Source organism: Siphateles boraxobius, unplaced genomic scaffold (genome assembly GCF_051911475.1).
Source record: "Siphateles boraxobius isolate OS27281-9 unplaced genomic scaffold, OSU_SipBor_1 6, whole genome shotgun sequence".
Classification (NCBI taxonomy): Eukaryota; Metazoa; Chordata; class Actinopteri; order Cypriniformes; family Leuciscidae; genus Siphateles; species Siphateles boraxobius.
The window spans coordinates 16,612,246-16,628,988 of record NW_027509186.1 but is presented as its reverse complement, the minus strand read 5'-3'; the positions used below and the strand labels follow the sequence as shown (position 1 = coordinate 16,628,988).

Genomic DNA, 16,743 nt, shown 5'->3' with positions numbered 1-16,743 from the left:
AAAAACTCGTTAAATTTCGAGAAAAAAGTCAAAATAATCGTGAGAATAAACTCATTAAATTTCGAGAATAAAGTTGTTGTGTGTGAAATGTAGAGAATAACGCATTCGATCAGTGTTCATTGTATATACTCTACTGATAGAGGACATGGCAGAGTTGGATCACTTAGTCAAGCTATAATTTAGACTTTCTTTCAGTAACGAAGAAATACTATCAACTTTAGCTAATTATGACAGAATAATAATTTGCATAATTAGAATAATAATTCTCTCTTTAAAGATAATTTGCAAGCGGCTAGGTCTTTTTAGAAGAAATTCTCCCAGGATACCATAAGACGCATTATTGAACTTGCTGATCCTCAAGGTGTGGAATTTCGACGAAGGAGACGTTTGAGAAGACGCCAGGCTACACTTGCGCTGGCCCAAATGCATATGGACAGCTATGATAAATTAAAACCGTACGCCGTACGGCATTGCCATGGTTGTGTAGATGGTTACTGTTGTTACATTCTGTGAATGGAGGCGTACACAACCATGATCCTAAAGTAATAGCCAGTTACTTCATAGAAACAGTCACTGGCATATAAGGGTGTCCAGTTATTACACTGTGTCCAGTGTGACAGTTATTATTCTGTCATAATTAGCTAAAGTTGATATTATTTCTTTGTTACTAAAAGAAAGTCTAAAATAGCTTGACTAAGTGACTCTGCCATGTCCTCTATCAGTAGGCTATGCAATGAACACTGATCGAATGCGTTATTCTCTACATTTCATTTCGACTTTTTTTCTCGAAACAAGAATAACGACTTTATTCTTGAAATTTAATGAGTTTATTCTCACGATTATTTTTGACTTTTTATCTCGAAATTTAACAAGTTTTTTTCTCGTAACACAACGACTTTATTCTCGAAATTTAATGAGTTTATTCTCAAGATTGTATTGAGTTCTTTTTTCTCGAAATGTAACAAGTTTTTTTCTCGAAACACAACGACTTTATTCTCGAAATGTAATGAGTTTATTCTCAAGATTGTATTTCGACTTTTTTCTCTCGAAATTTAACAAGTTTTTTCTCGAAACACAATGACTTTATTCTCGAAATGTAATGAGTTTATTCTCAAGATTGTATTTCGTCTTTTTTCTCTTTTGAGTTTAATTTCGCATTATAATGACTTTAATCTCGAGATGGTTTTATTTTTTTATTACTGCTTAGACCTAATCCTCTTCCGTATCATTCTCTACCCTCCTCATTTTTTTAAAATGTATACATCAACCTTCTTTCTCAATCAATTCAATTATAAACAATATAACAAGAAAAAATATGTAAAAGAATGCCTGTTTTCCCACTCGTTTGTAACGACCCGAGGTGTCTAACAGCGTAAGTATATTTTTTTCTGCACAAAAATAATTTAATCTTTGATGACTGAATAAGTGCAAGTCAATGTCTGATACACAATGATGAAGTGGCCTTTCACTCATAGTTACCGCAGGCAGAAAACAAAAGAATAGGAAGTATCATCAGAAAAACTTGAAATGGTTCAGCGATTCATTGCTGCTGAATAAAATTGAATATTAGAATCACTGTCACTTGATGGTGGATCTGGTGAAGAAGCTGTCAGCTGTCAGATGTTGAATATGATAGTTTTGAGAATATGTTTGAGATCACAAATATGAGCTAGATGCTGAATCTTCTGGGAATTGAGCTCTGATGAGGACAGTGATGATGGAATAAAACATCTGCTCAAACTGAACCTTTCCAAGCTCCAAAAGGTAAAAAAAAATACTTTATTTTATTCTTCTGTAATTGTTACTCTAATATCAGGAGAGTTTATATTATCGCGACAGGGAGTGATCCATCCATGTTAGACCCGAATATGTAATAATGATTGGCAAAGCATTCATGCATTTAAGGATTAACAAGTGTTGAAATGCAAGCAAACACCGGCTTTGGGGAGTTAATTATTACTGGAAAGCTGCCTGGTAATGTTTTTAGAAATTGCAAAATATAAGAACAATATTCTATTATTTTGATGTGAAACAAATCCTGGAGATACAGATGGACTACTGAAAAAAGCTTTAAAAGACATTGTGAAAATCATTCACATTTATGGATAGTAACATTCTTAATTCATACAGGGCAAAAAGATAATTTTGCAAATGCTCATAAAAACTGATTTGAGAAAGCAGACGATTTTGAATCGTTTTCCTCTTTTACGCCTGAGTGTGAATAAGGCGCGTGATTTATTGTGCTGTTGATCTCTCAGAGGGGCTTCTGTGTCTTTGTCTCATTAATGTACATTGTGTCACTTCAGAGCAAATGAAAATGCAAATGCTGATTTTAACGCAAACGATTTACTTGCAGACGCGCACACGCTCAAACACACACATACACACACACACACACACACACACACACACACACACACACACACACACACACACACACACACACACACACACACACACACACACACACACACACACACACACACACACACACTAGGACAGTGAAAGATGAAATATAATCTTAATATAATACAATACAAGAGACAAAGTAATCATTTATGGTCTGTTCTTACACAAATCACAAACTGTGGATATTCTGAAATAGTCGAGGCATGTGTGCAAACAAACACACACCTGGTTTGCTATATTTGTGGGGACTCTCCATAGACGTAATGGTTTTTATACTGTCTAAACTGTATATTTTGTCCCTTTACACTAACCCTACCCCTAAACCTAGCCCCCCCCCCCCCCCCCCCCCCCCCCAAAAAAAAACATTCTGCATTTTTATATTTTAAAAAAATCATTCTGTATGATTTATAATCTTGTTTCCTCATGAGGACATCAATTTAGATCCCCACAGTGACACAAGTCCCCATCAGTCAGTGTGCATTCAGTTTGAAGTCCCCACCGGGATAGAAAAACATGAACACACACACAGTGACATTCCTTCATGCTCACAAAGCGTGTCAGGCTTTGAAGGGATGGCTGGCTGGATCAGACAAAACAACATCAAAGTCAAACCATAATCATTGCAGACACAAAGACACAAACAAACACAGACACACACACACACACACACACACACACACACACACACACACACACACACATATACTCGCTATACGCATTAGCAGGAATAGACTCATTCAAACATACATCAGAATGCTTGCCAGATCAAAATAACAGTATATATTCAATCTTCATGCCAGTAAGCTACAGCAACCAAACTCATACTAAGGCAATTATTGTATAAAAATAACGCACTAGTGAAAAAAAAAATGTATTAAGTAATTAATGGGATAATAAATAATTAATCCCTTTCATTTATTTATAAATAATTGAATACATAAAATAAATAGTATATGGTATATACGGGATAATACGCAAGTAAATTATCCCATTATTTATTGATTTATAAAAATTAATTAGTCATTATTTCTAAATAAATAAACAGGATCATTTATGTACTTAATTAATTTATGGGATATATGGTAAATAAATGTGGGATATATGGTAAATAAATGAGTAAACTGTCCAATTATCTAATTTATTTATTTTATGTATTTATATATATATATATATATATATATATATATATGTATTTTTTTCTTTTTTTTCTTTCTTTAAGAACATAGAAGACAATAAATTAATTTAAACATTTTAAAAACAATAGGCTACTATAAAACTATTTGACTCATCTGCTCAAATAAATAGGATTTAAGCATAGATTTGAAAACAAAAAGAGGAGGAGCTGTTTGGATGGATACAGGGAGATTGTTCCGAAGTGTCGTGCCGGAATTAGCTAATTTTCGTTCACCACGGTGCTTCAGTCTGGACCGAGGAGGGCTCGGACAGCAATCTTACATGTCCCGATCTGAGAGGTCTCGCTGATTTGTGTGGACGCACCAACTTATGTAATGATTCAAAAACCAAAATGAAAATTTTGAATTCTATACTTTCCATACTTTTAAATTTTGTCTGCAACCAATGCAAAGGGGATGTGCTGAAATGTAAACATGCAAGTCCGAAACCTGGTCATTATCCCATTATAAATAAATAAAATTAATATTGTGCAGAGGCTTTCAAAATGGCTTATGTTCAATAATATGGAAATAAAAAAATGTACAGTATTGACTCCTAAAGTCACTTGTTGTATATTAAATGCTGTACTCAGCTTCAGCTAATCGATTATCTGTGCAATTAGTCATGATCAATTTCGTTGACTATATTTGCATCTGTAGTCAGCGGACAGTCCAAGTAAAAACACATTCAAACATGCTCAAAAAAATAACACTCACAGAGCACATTGAGACTGTAGAAGTTGTTGACACCCTCGGCCAGCACGTTACTGAAGGCCTGGCAGGTGATCCTTTTCTTCCAGTGATGGGAGCCAAGATTGAGGGACAGCTTACTGGTCCGGGACATCCCACCAAATTCAGCCTGTTTAGGAGCCTGGTCAACTCCTTTCAGCCTGAGAGAGTTAAAGTCAAGCTTACAACATTATTTCTCATGGATACAAAGAAGAATTTCAAAAACATCCCCTTGGAGCAACACTGCAAAAATAGACTATGAATATTCGATAAAGCCTTCCATAGTAACAGTGTTCACCTGCTGTGAAATCTTTTTGTTTGCCTGACCTGCGTCAGGGTCCCGTGGGGACCATTCGACAAAACTGAAACCCTATAAAACTCAAAGTGGGCCACTCCTCTGCTCACAAACACTGTAGTTTTATAGCTGAATTTCTTTTCAAATAAAAGCTGATCTGCTCACAATTGATGTAAAGATTTTTTTTTTTCCAAATGGCTACATATTGACAGCGTCAATCACAAGGTACTCTTACAGACTCTCACAAGGTAATGACTTAGTGATCACCAGCTGCCAGTCGAAATCTAAAACTGAAGTTAAAAAAAGGTCTTGGCATGGATATCCAAACTGCCCATCAGCCTTTGCTAACATTTCACACTTTACTTTTTTTACAAAGAGCTTAGAGCCCTCCTTCAAAAATTCTGCTCTTTTTATACAGATACACATCACAAGTCATCTATTACTGCACACTTCTCATAAAAATAAAACGTCCTGGGTAATTTTAGAGCCATATTCATCTGAAAAGCATTCCGGTGAGACTGTCTTCAGCCTGTTTCCATCCAATTGGCCTTTTACAGATAAAATGGTGTACGTAATGACGTCATCCCTAAAAAAAGCATTTTAGTTGTTTTGTAAAATCGCTAATAAAAATCTTCCCTCAAGCCGTTTCCATACATAATGTCGCGTATATCGCAAATAACAGGCCTATTGTTTCTTTAGCATTGCAAATATTTGTAAAATGCAGAGTAATGAGACAATTGAAATTAGCCGGTTTAATTCTTACTATTTTCACAAATAATAGGCCTATTACTAAATTAGGAAATATTAATCAGAAGATCACGGAGAAGTCTGAAAGGACTGCATGTAACTGCATTTATGTGATGAAAACTATGGTTTTGTACACAGGGCAGCTCATTTGTCCTGTACATTTTAGGATCCATAAAAGAAATTGGTAAAGTAAAATGTTCATTCAAATAGCAACAGTCTTTAAAGGAAGCCTTGAACATGCAGTCAAGCCAGTCACAGTATGACATGGCCGAGAACATTGAATACGTTTGAGTATTCAAATCATTCAAGCTAAAAAAGTTATTCGTTCTGGTTTAATAACATCAAATCAATCAAAAACATCAAATCGTTGCCATTTTTTTTACAGAGACCGATGCAGCTGAAACTTCTATTTGTGTAGGCCTATATTTAACTTTTTTTTAAATGGTAGCCTATATAGCTGCCATCTTAACAATTATAAAAATTGTAAAAATAGCCCTTACTCTCAACAAAACGTGTTTCCAAACCAGATTTTCATGACATTTGAAGTGTCAACATATAATTGATATGCTAAAGTTAAACGGAAAAAGATTGTGTCGACATTTGCAAAAAATTATAGATACTTGGCATTTCCATCAGCTATATCGGTAAACATTTTGATGCGCTAAACCTCTTTTCACAAAAAGATCCTTGGATGGAAACCTGGCTTATGATGTATTTACCTGTGTTTTGTGAATCAAGGGTCAATGCTCAACAGTTTTATTGATGTGAATAAATTAGATGGGTGGCGAAAATGCTCTTGGGAGTGTTAAACTAAGTAATACGGTATTAGCATTGAGTGTGTATTTGTGCATGTGTGTACTGATGTGGTGCTGCTTGTATATGTATAAGTGAGTGTTTTAGTACATGATAGGGCCCAAACTCCAGCTGATGTTTGCAGTGGGAAAGCTGCTGCCAGCCAGGCAGTCCAGATCCAGAGTCTGACCCTTACGCAGATCCTTCTGCTTGGCCACGATCTTCACACTCACTGCGGGAACTGATCGAGGGACAGTACAAAGAACAACCAATTAGAATGTGAGTGGGGATTGCCATAGTGTATCCTCATTTTAAGGTATATTCAAAAAGAAGTTTTGCTAACTGACATTTACCAGATACTTTTATCCTAATTCACAAGACAAAGAGTTCAAACACAAACCATAAAAGGATTAGTTCACCTCAGAATACATTTTACTCAGCCCCACGTCATCCAAGATATTCATGTTTTTTTTTCTTCAGTCGAAAAGAAATGAAGGTTTTTTAGCAAAACATTCCAGGATGTTTCTCCGTATAGTGGACTTCAACGTTTATCAACCGGTTGAAGCTCCAAATTGCAGTTTCAATGCAGCTTTAAAGGGCTCTACACAATCCCAGTCAAGGAATAAGGGTCTTATCTAGCCAAACGATCGCCATTTTCTAAAACGAAATTGTAATTCTGAAGTGAACTAATCCATTAAAAATCCCTACAAGATTGATACAAATATTAAGAGTCCTTGAATTCTATGATCAACTCTATGATGACAGTTCTATTCACTGCGCACACTAAATATTTGTACTCGTTGAAGACTTAGTAGGCTATATATATATACATATGTATGGCCTCCAAATTCCCCAGATCATCTCAATTCAATTGAGCATCTGTGGGATGTGCTGGACTAACAAGTTCGGTTCATGGCGGCTCCATTTCACAACCTACATGATCTCATGCTAATGTCTTGGTGCCAAACCCTGCAGGACACCTTCAGAGGTCTTGTAGACTAGAGTCTATGCCTCGATGGGTCAGCGCTGTTTTGGCAGCACACGGAGGACCAACAGCATATTAGGCAAGGGGTCATGATGTTTTGGCTCATTTGGTATACGGTATGTATTAATTAAGAGTTAAGAAGTACACCACACTAACCCAAATAACTGATATAGTTTCGCATGTACACAGCACAGTATCATGTGAGTGGGATTTAGAAACATACACAGAACCCTGAGTTTGGTTTGAGCGGAGAGCACTTTCTTGGCTTTGTTGGAGGAGTCGCAGCGGTAGGTGGCCAGATTGTCGCTGGGCTGGAGGATGAGAAGGAGATCTCGTGACACACCACGCTCTGAAGACACCTGCTTCGATGCGGTTGGCACGACTTTGTTGTTCTGTAGTTCGCACACACACAGACATGGAGGATTTTTTAATGGCGGAAATAACAAAACACTTGTTACTAAAACACAATCAACAAAAGCTTTCATGTCACTACACACCTTCAACCACACCAGCTGACCTGTGGGATTTCCACCACTGGAGAAACAGACTAAACGGAGAGTTGTACCAGAGTGTAAGAAGACGTTTGGTGGAGGAGCATCTAACCACACCTTCTGAGGAGGATCTAAGAATAAGACGAACAGACATTAAGAGAACTAATATTCCAGTCAGCACAAGTGCATTGATGAGACGTTTGAAAAAGAGTACATCATTATGTTTACATTTATTTATTTTAGATAAGCTTTTATCCAAATTACAATGGATTCATTTTTCTCAACAATCACCACAGTTCAAATGTTTGGGATCGCTATCAATTGTTAAATGTTTTTGATAGAAATCTCGTATGCTCACCAAGGCTGCATTTAGTTGATAAAAATACAGTGAAGCTGTAATATTGAGAAATAATAAACTAAATGTTTTCTATTTTAATATACTTGTCTTCAATATGTATTTTATTTCTGTGATGGCAAAGCTAATTTTTCTGCATCATTACTCCAGACTTCAGCGTCACATGATCCATCAGAAATCCTTCTAATATGATGATTTTTTGATAAAGAAATTTTTCTGACTATTATGGATGTTGAAAACAGTTGTGCTACTGGAAACCTTGATACAGTTTTTTTTTAGGATAATTTAATTCAGTAGCTACAAAAGAACAGCATTTTTTTTTTATAGAAATCTTTTGAAACATTACAAATGTCTTTACTGTAATGCACCCTACTGTATTGTAAATTTACTGTAAATTGAATGCACCCTTGCTGGAAATAAGTATTTATTTCTCTAAAACAAACAAACAAAACGATAGAGTATGAGTTTTCTGGGAAACTGTATCAGTTAGACTACTGAAATAATATAATTAATTTATCAGGGATCATTCCACCTAAATGTTAGATAAAAATGTTAGTGGTCTCTCACAGTAAACGATGAGCTCTTCAGATCGAACTCTAGAGAAGCGGGTGCCTTTGTTGAATGCCTCACAAGTCAGAGGAAGACCGTTGTCCTCACGTGACACTTTATGTGTCAAGTTAGACATCGTCATCATCCCACCATTATCCCCCTGCAACACAAATATTGCATCTGAGACCTTACAATTTAACTGGGAACAATATATGGTCATCGTATAGAGCTATTACAAGGTAACATAATATTCTTTGAACAAGAGTGAAAACATTAAATTATACAACCATGATTCACTCTCTTTGATGGTACACATTCTCGGAACTGATGTGATTTGACAAATGGCCATCAAAAACCAAGAAAAAACAAAAGCGTTGGAATACATTGTGGCTCTACTATCTCACTAACTGCATAAACAGATGTAAGTGTGGCAAACTTAGTGTGAGGATTATTTAGTTATTTGTTTGTTTAGTACATTTTTATGAACTTTTAGTTTGCTACTCTTGGTGTTCTGTTGTCCTTTTTCACACGATCATTAGTTACTATGGTGATAGATGTGATCATGACATCTGTTAGTCCTTTAGTTCGTTATCTGTGTAAGTTTTCCCTGCCTTCAGAGTCGGTTATTATTTGTGTTTGAGCTTGTGCTAGACACGCTGGTAAGTTGCCATCTGCACTGTGGATTAACTGTGCTTATTTTGCTTATTAAATACTTTTGTTTTGGAAATTCAGAATCTTCTTCATCTTCGCCTTTTTTCGGCTTTCTTCGCCTTTGTCGCCATTGGCTTTTGGCTTGCTTAGTTTGGGACATTTAATTTTATATTTAACAAAATTATTACAACATTTTTAAGATAAGATTGCAATGATTGCAAGATTGCAACCATGCAATGTCAAAATTATTGAAGTAACCGGGCAACTGTTGAGTAAGACCGTTTTAACGCCAATTTTTACTCGCATTTGGCACTTTGAACCCTTCCTAACAAGCTAAGGCTAGGGACACACAAGACGATTTTCAAATCTTAACCAATCTTAACCAATTTTAACCGATTCGAATCCCGCTCGGAGTGGGTCAAATAGGACCGGTTACGCTTGCTTGCTCTCATTGCCTATTGCAGGTATCCTGCAATATATATGTATCCGATCAAGAGTACGATTTAGGATCGGGAGGCTCCGACTCGATTGGGAGCTGTAAAATTATCATAATGTCACCACACAAATGAGGATTTTTTGGGACAAAAAGTCGGTTGCGACAAGAATTGGGCCATGCAACTGTGATTGTTGGGGGGTGAAAATTGTGCCTTAAATTGGGGTTAAAATCTTCATGTGTGTGGCAAGCATAAGGATGTCCCGCAGATGGCACTGTGAACTAGGGTTGAACAATTAATAATATAACGACATGACAACAAACGATTTTTCACCGCAATGGCTGCGATTACACTTTAGTCATGTGACATGCGAGAGTAAAGCAGTCTGCAGATGAAGCATCAAGCCACGCTACGCATATAGGCCTGGCATAAAGGAAATAACAATGTATATGTAATGTATGTAATATTTGTTATTACAAATATTAATGTGAAAAAAACCTCTGTGGTTAAATGTACTTCCAGTTTCATCTCAAAATGTTTTTTTTTATGATGCAAAATGAATGTAAACACAGTCAGTTCTGTCTTAAGAGATTAAACAGACAGTACAAACCACATCTTATAAACCACATTTCACAAGAGAACTGTGCATTGGTGTGAATGCAGCTTCTTAGATCTCCCACTGTATATTATGTCAATGGGAATAATCCAACAACAGTAAAGCTGAGAAAAATAAAAATCACTCACAGCTCATGAACGGAAAACGTTCAGACAGCCTAGTCTTAAATACTGAGAGCACTCTTTGTTTATTGTTGGTAGTATGTTTTTTTTGTTCTTCTTTATTTACTAGATTTTAAGTTTTGAAGCTATATTAGTTTATATAGCCTATTTAAAATACTTACTTAACATGCACATTTTTTAATTATTTTAAAGATTACTCATTACTTGTGTAATTAAATAAAAAAAGATTTTAAATTCTATTAATACGATTAATTAATAAGAAAAAAAGTAGAATACGTTTTGGAATCAGATCGTGGGGTGCCTAAAGATTCCCACTCACATTCACAATATAGAAGAAAAGACAATAGCAAATTTTGTTTCGTGCCAACTATAATTGGCAGAGTTTTTGATTCTGCTCATTTGCTAAGCTCTAATTTACACCTGTTCAGAGAGTTGACCCTGGCTTCATGGTTACTTACGGCCAAACTATTAGAAAATATCATAAAGAGTAGCTCGGAGAGAAAAAAAGAAAAATTATAAATTAACACCAACATGTAAATGAAAGATCAGATGTAAAACACCTCCAAATGAACAAGGAGTCTCCTGTGAAGCACAGAGCAGCCTCGGGTCGGCTTTTATTCACTTATGTTTCATTCAAATCAACCTCTGGAGAGGAAGAGCTGGAGATAAAAAAAAAGAGGGACTCTAAAAGCCCCTGATCTCACAGAATATTATGTAGTAACTAATAGAATCTAAAGTAAAAGCACAGTCTTGATGGAGACTTTGAATCACTCTCAGTTCAAGGCTTGCCGGCTTTATTTCACACAATAATTGAAAAATGTTCCTTTAATCAAGCGCTCACAAAGCCTTTCTCTGTCGGTGAAATGGTTCATGTGAGTGTTTAGATGGTAGTTTGTATTGTTGATGAACCTATCAAAAGCAAGACATGGAAACAGTTTCAGAGTGCCAAAAAAAACAATAGTTTTAATTATAATTTATACATTTTTGTAAGGGAAGACATTTCACGACACGTCCTCTATCTTGACTCTTAAGTGTTAGGTTGAATACCTCAGAGGTGGTAACATCTGTTCTGTTAAGCTCCTTGAACCCGAGCCACCAGCGTATGTGAACCGGTGGATTACTGGAGGAAGTGTAACAGCACAGATTGATCTCCTGTCCCTCCACAGCTTCAAAGGAGCCCAGTAACGTTACTTCAGCTGGCTCAACTGTGAGCAAAAGTGATTGCCACAACAGAAAGAGAAGCAAGATAAATTGGGTCAGCATATCTTCCTAGCAAATTGTTTAAACACGCTAGTCATGCAACAAAGGATTTGAGGCCATTACAATACGTTCTCATGATGCTCTTACAGTACTGAAATAATGATCTAGCTGATCAATGAAATGGTGAGAAGTGTCTAGAGAGATCTTCTAATAAATGCCCAAATGTTATCAGTATTTGTGTGACTAAATATTCTCAATAAGCTGTATGTGCCAATGACAGTAGATTTGTGATAAGACATGGTTATTTGACTTATAGAATTTGTGGTGACAAGACCACCGTTACAAACCATCCTCTGTTAATGAAATATTACAGAAACTCCAAGTAGCAGCAATTATTGACCTGATTAACTTGTCAGCCATGATACAGCCATGTGTAATTGGCTTATGGTAAGTGACAGTGTGTCATGAAAGATCAAGCTATTGTTTGAAGGCTATGCTGAAAACTACAAGCAACAACAGGCTTTTGGCCTTCTTTGAGGTTTAATGGGTTTTTGAGCAGAAGTTTTTTTAAGATCAATTTTTACTGACTACTCACACATGACGGTAAGAGTGCGAGTGAGGGACATTGGTGAACGAGACACTTCGTTGACGCTTTCGCACTGCAGCACAGCATGATTGTCCTCTGGCTTCACCTCCATTCTCAACATGCTACTGGACCTACGTGACACAACGTCCACCTCCCAGCTAGTGGACAGGACTTCTCCATTCTGAAAAAGAGAAAAGAAGGTACTGACAGACTGACGGACATATTAAGAGACAGACAGATAGACTGAGAGATGATAGATAAATTGACAGACAGACAGACAGACAGACAGACAGACAGATATACAGAGCGAGAGACGGTAGATAGACAGACAACCAGATAGATAGACAGACAGTCAGACCGAGAGACGATAGATAGACAGATAGACAGACAACCAGATAGACAGACAGACAGACATACATACAGACCGAGAGACGATAGATAGACAGATAGACAGACAACCAGATAGACAGACAGACAGACAGACAGACAGACCGAGAGGCGATAGATAGATAGACAGACAGACAGACAGACAGACAGACTGAGAGAATAGACAGACAACCAGATAGATAGACAGACATACATACAGACCGAGAGACGATAGACAGACAGACAGACAGACAGACAGACAGACAGACAGACAGATAGATAGATAGATAGATAGATAGATAGATAGATAGATAGATAGATAGATAGATAGATAGATAGATAGATAGATAGATAGATAGATAGATAGATAGAAAAAGACATTTGTGTCTGAAATCAGTCATCCAGTCAACGCCTTTGCAGACACTAACATTTGCATTAGCTGAAAATTATTAGAGATGTCAGGACTGACACATTCTATCAAACTAAAACGAGAGTCTCTACTGTGAGTCTGTCTGCGGGACACTACATGAATGGACAAGTAGATTTGGCTGTCTAGACTTCACTTGCAAATGATTTAAAGCTTGACATCTTCTCTCTGTCTTTAAACACAGACATTTAATAAAGTTCTTCATTGTAGCTCTCAGCTTTCCCCTTGGCTTGCTGATTTTAGTAATTCACACACACTTGCACAACCTAAATGAATGGTTGAATTACAAAAAAAAATACATTTAACAGTTTCTTAATGTCCTATTTAAGAGAAGAATTTACACAAGGGCAGTCCGGTTAACATTACCCGAGAGCCACGCTCAGAGTGTCTTTACGAAATGTTTAATGGCCTTTATAAGAAAGCACTGCTTTTGTTCATTCCCTGCTCTACGCTGTTATCTTGAGTTAGTCCTCTGACACAGTCTCAGCAGAGTTTTCAGTGACACTGAAGCTTTGCATCACAATTATTAAGTTGTTTGAGATGCCAATGCTTCATAATTTCTGAGGTTGGGAAAATTTAAAGAATATAAAACCACTGGTGCACCTGCCAGATTCTAGCTAGCTTCAAATTACTTCAGCAACCTGTGTTCCAATGTGACCTTACTCTGGCATTACATTCATGGTAATTGGCCAGCAGACCATTTTGGTAAACAGCTCTCACATGGTTGAATGATGCAGTCCATAATTTTTCATCTAACAGCTACCTGTTTAACGTAACATTTGGGCCAATTTATCTAAGTGGCAGTTTCCAGGAATGCAGTACACTTTGGTGTACCATGACTTTTTAGACTTTTTTGGATTGTGAACTATTACATATGTCAGGTAAATTATAAAATTATCATAACTACTTTTCAAACAAATCCTCCACACAAAAGAACGGGTTTGGCCTCTCCCACATCAGAGGTCTTGACTATACTGTATCAAATATGAAATGCTGAAAGGATTTTATGATTTAAATGTTTGGTATAGTCTGCAGAATATTCAATGTTTTATACAATAACAATGTCTTAAACTTTTTAATTTCTATTTTTTAAATGATTAACTATTTAGAAAAAAATATATCGCTGTGTTCTACATTTTGAATAAAACCATATTACCAAATAGTTTCCCTAACTACATGCATGCACATGTGCACACACACACACACACACACACACACACACACACACACACACACACACACACACACACACACACACACACAATTTCTTCAAACTGTGACACACAGGAAGTGACATCATTTGGAACCTTTCTATAGAATGGCAAACATTTTTTATTTCATTTTAATTTTCTTTAAACAAATGTGTTCAATGCATTCGTCAACTCTGTTAAAGGTATAGTTCACCAAAAAATGAAAATTAGCCCATGATTTACTGTGTATGTGACATTCTTCTTTCAGACGAATACAATCGGAGTTATATTAAAAAATGTCCTGGCTCTTCCAAGCTTCATAATGACAGTATGTCTTTGGAAGTCCATCACAGTGCATCTATTCATTATTAAAGTGTTCCACGGCGTTACCAGGCGTCACCAGGTGTTAATAAAGGTCTTCTGAAGTGAACCGATGCGTTCGTGTAAGAAAAATTTCCATATTTAAAACCTTATCGACTAAAATAACTAGCTTCGGGCAGATGGCCGTACGCATCGATTTACGCCAAAAGAGCAACACTTGAACTTGACGCACAGCATAATGAAGGTGAATTGGCTTTATGCACAGCTTCACTACTTCCTGAACTTCAGCCAGCCCTTTGTTTCCTGTCTGTCATTATTGGACAAACTGATTAATTCAGGTGTGCCTGGCCTCAGTAACAATAATCAGGCACACCTGGACTAATCAGTTTGTCCAATAATGACAGACAGGAAACAAAGGACTGGCTGAAGTTCAGGAAGTAGTGAAGCTGTGCATAAAGCCTATTGACGCCTCTCGCGGTTCAAACAAACAGGGCTGGGCAAAAAAAAGTCAATATAAAAGTCAAAACAAAAAAAGTCAAAATATAATGATTATGTAGCCTACAATAATACATACATTTAGCAAAAAGCTCTTTTCTAGGGTTATTTTTTTCTAGTTAACTATCCAGTTCCTGGTCATTGAGTTGCTTTTCTAAATAAAGGTAAATGCAGTGGTGGACGAAGTATTCATTTACTCTTGACTTTTATTTAAGATTTGATTTAACTCAAGACTGTTCTTGTGATGATACAATTGACAAAACGGACATTTTGGCATAAATGTGTGTGTTATTCAAGAGCAAAAAATAACTGGATTGAGAGAACTGGGATTGTCCTGACGCACACGCACACGACGCACAGACAGCGTCCCAGAATCCAGTTCTCTTTCGCGCTTGAATACCGATACCTTGAATACCAGCGAGATACCTGCTCATTAGAACTTTCAGTGAGCTATTTTTAGAGTGTGGGCGCGATTTCTGGACGCATACGCGCAAATTCGGCACATGCTATCTCCTGCTCCTCCGTGGCGATGACGGCGTGTGGTTAGATAAAACATAACAAACGAACTTGAAAGTGGGGGACACACAAACGGGATTTTGAAAAGTGGGACATGTCCCAACCCTGTCCCCATAGGAAATTACACCCGTGTACATACACACACAGACACACACACACACACCTCTGACCACTTTGAATCCATTCGCGCGTCAAGAGCGAAATTGAAGTGCTTAAAAAACAACAGTTTGAAGCAAAATTTACGCGCGTCGGAGGCGGAATCCGATGAAACTCCGGAGGCGAAACCCGTTGCCGGCCATCTTTTTAGCTGTTTTGATGTCCACATGTTCTTGTTCTAGAAATTACAGTGACTGTAGCATTTCTATCGTAAAGAAGTGGACAAATATTAAAGATTAATTTGTATTTACAACTTACCAGGTTGCCCAATCTCCTCACTGACCCTCTTCCAAGCGAGGTCCTTTTTGTTCCTGTCTCTGAACAAATATGAAGTGGAATCGTACAATTCTGGGTAACTGCTTACAGCAAGAATTATTTTTTCCTCCATAGCTGTCAGGGATTTTGGAATGAAAGATTCCGAGCGGGAGTTTACGTCACTTTACCTCCTGAGTGACAGCAGGCAGCTAGGCTCCTGATTGGTTAACGCGGCGCGAATTGACGCCAAAGTTCAAATTTTTCAACTCGGGCGGCAGACGCGAATTCGCGTCAAAAGCGTGAATGCACAAAATGCACCATTCGCGCGAACTTGACGCGCGAATGAGGCGTATTCGCATCTACCGTGCCGCGCTCTACGCCTCTTTCGCGCCGCAGGAATTTTTACGCGCGTAACGCGTCTTTGCATTGACTTAACATTGAAATCACTCGCGCCTGACGCGCTATTCGCGTCCGGTGTGAACGCAGCATAACCGAATTCATTCACTTCATTTTGTTCACTCCTTGCAGATATAGTGCACTCAAATGCCATACACTATATAGGGATTAGTGAACAAGTGAGCAGTTTCGGAGTTCGGACACAGCTACTGTGTCGCAACCGGCTATGTTCGCAACTATCATAACGGCTCTGGTTCGCACTTAGATACAGCCAAATTTAAGTTCAAAACAAAGCGCTGTACTGTGATTGGTGGCTCGTTTGACCAGTTACGTTTTTATTCACTAATAAATAAAAAGGAAGACTAATTTTGTAAATGTAGTAGAGTAAAAAGTAAGATATTTGACTTTGAAATGTAGTGGAGTAAAAGTCTCCCCAAATTTAAATAGGCTACTTCAGTAAAGTACAGATACGCAAAAAAGCTACTTAA

General features: G+C 37.2%; 1 protein-coding gene across 6 annotated transcripts in view; it reads right to left on the bottom strand.

The window, feature by feature from the left end:
* nphs1 (NPHS1 adhesion molecule, nephrin) overlaps nucleotides 1-16,743 on the bottom strand; it is a 152,338-nt gene that overhangs the window by 47,305 nt on the left and 88,290 nt on the right. For 5 of the 6 annotated variants that reach the window (XM_077207873.1, XM_077207874.1, XM_077207876.1 and 2 more), the window contains 7 exons: nucleotides 12,143-12,314; nucleotides 11,395-11,552; nucleotides 8,543-8,684; nucleotides 7,627-7,751; nucleotides 7,353-7,521; nucleotides 6,256-6,385; nucleotides 4,299-4,471 (listed from right to left, as the gene is read on the bottom strand). In XM_077207873.1, coding sequence (XP_077063988.1) covers nucleotides 4,299-4,471; nucleotides 6,256-6,385; nucleotides 7,353-7,521; nucleotides 7,627-7,751; nucleotides 8,543-8,684; nucleotides 11,395-11,552; nucleotides 12,143-12,314 — 1,069 coding nt within the window. The remainder of the gene's footprint in view (nucleotides 1-4,298; nucleotides 4,472-6,255; nucleotides 6,386-7,352; nucleotides 7,522-7,626; nucleotides 7,752-8,542; nucleotides 8,685-11,394; nucleotides 11,553-12,142; nucleotides 12,315-16,743) is intronic. The other variant, XM_077207878.1, reaches the window with a different exon arrangement.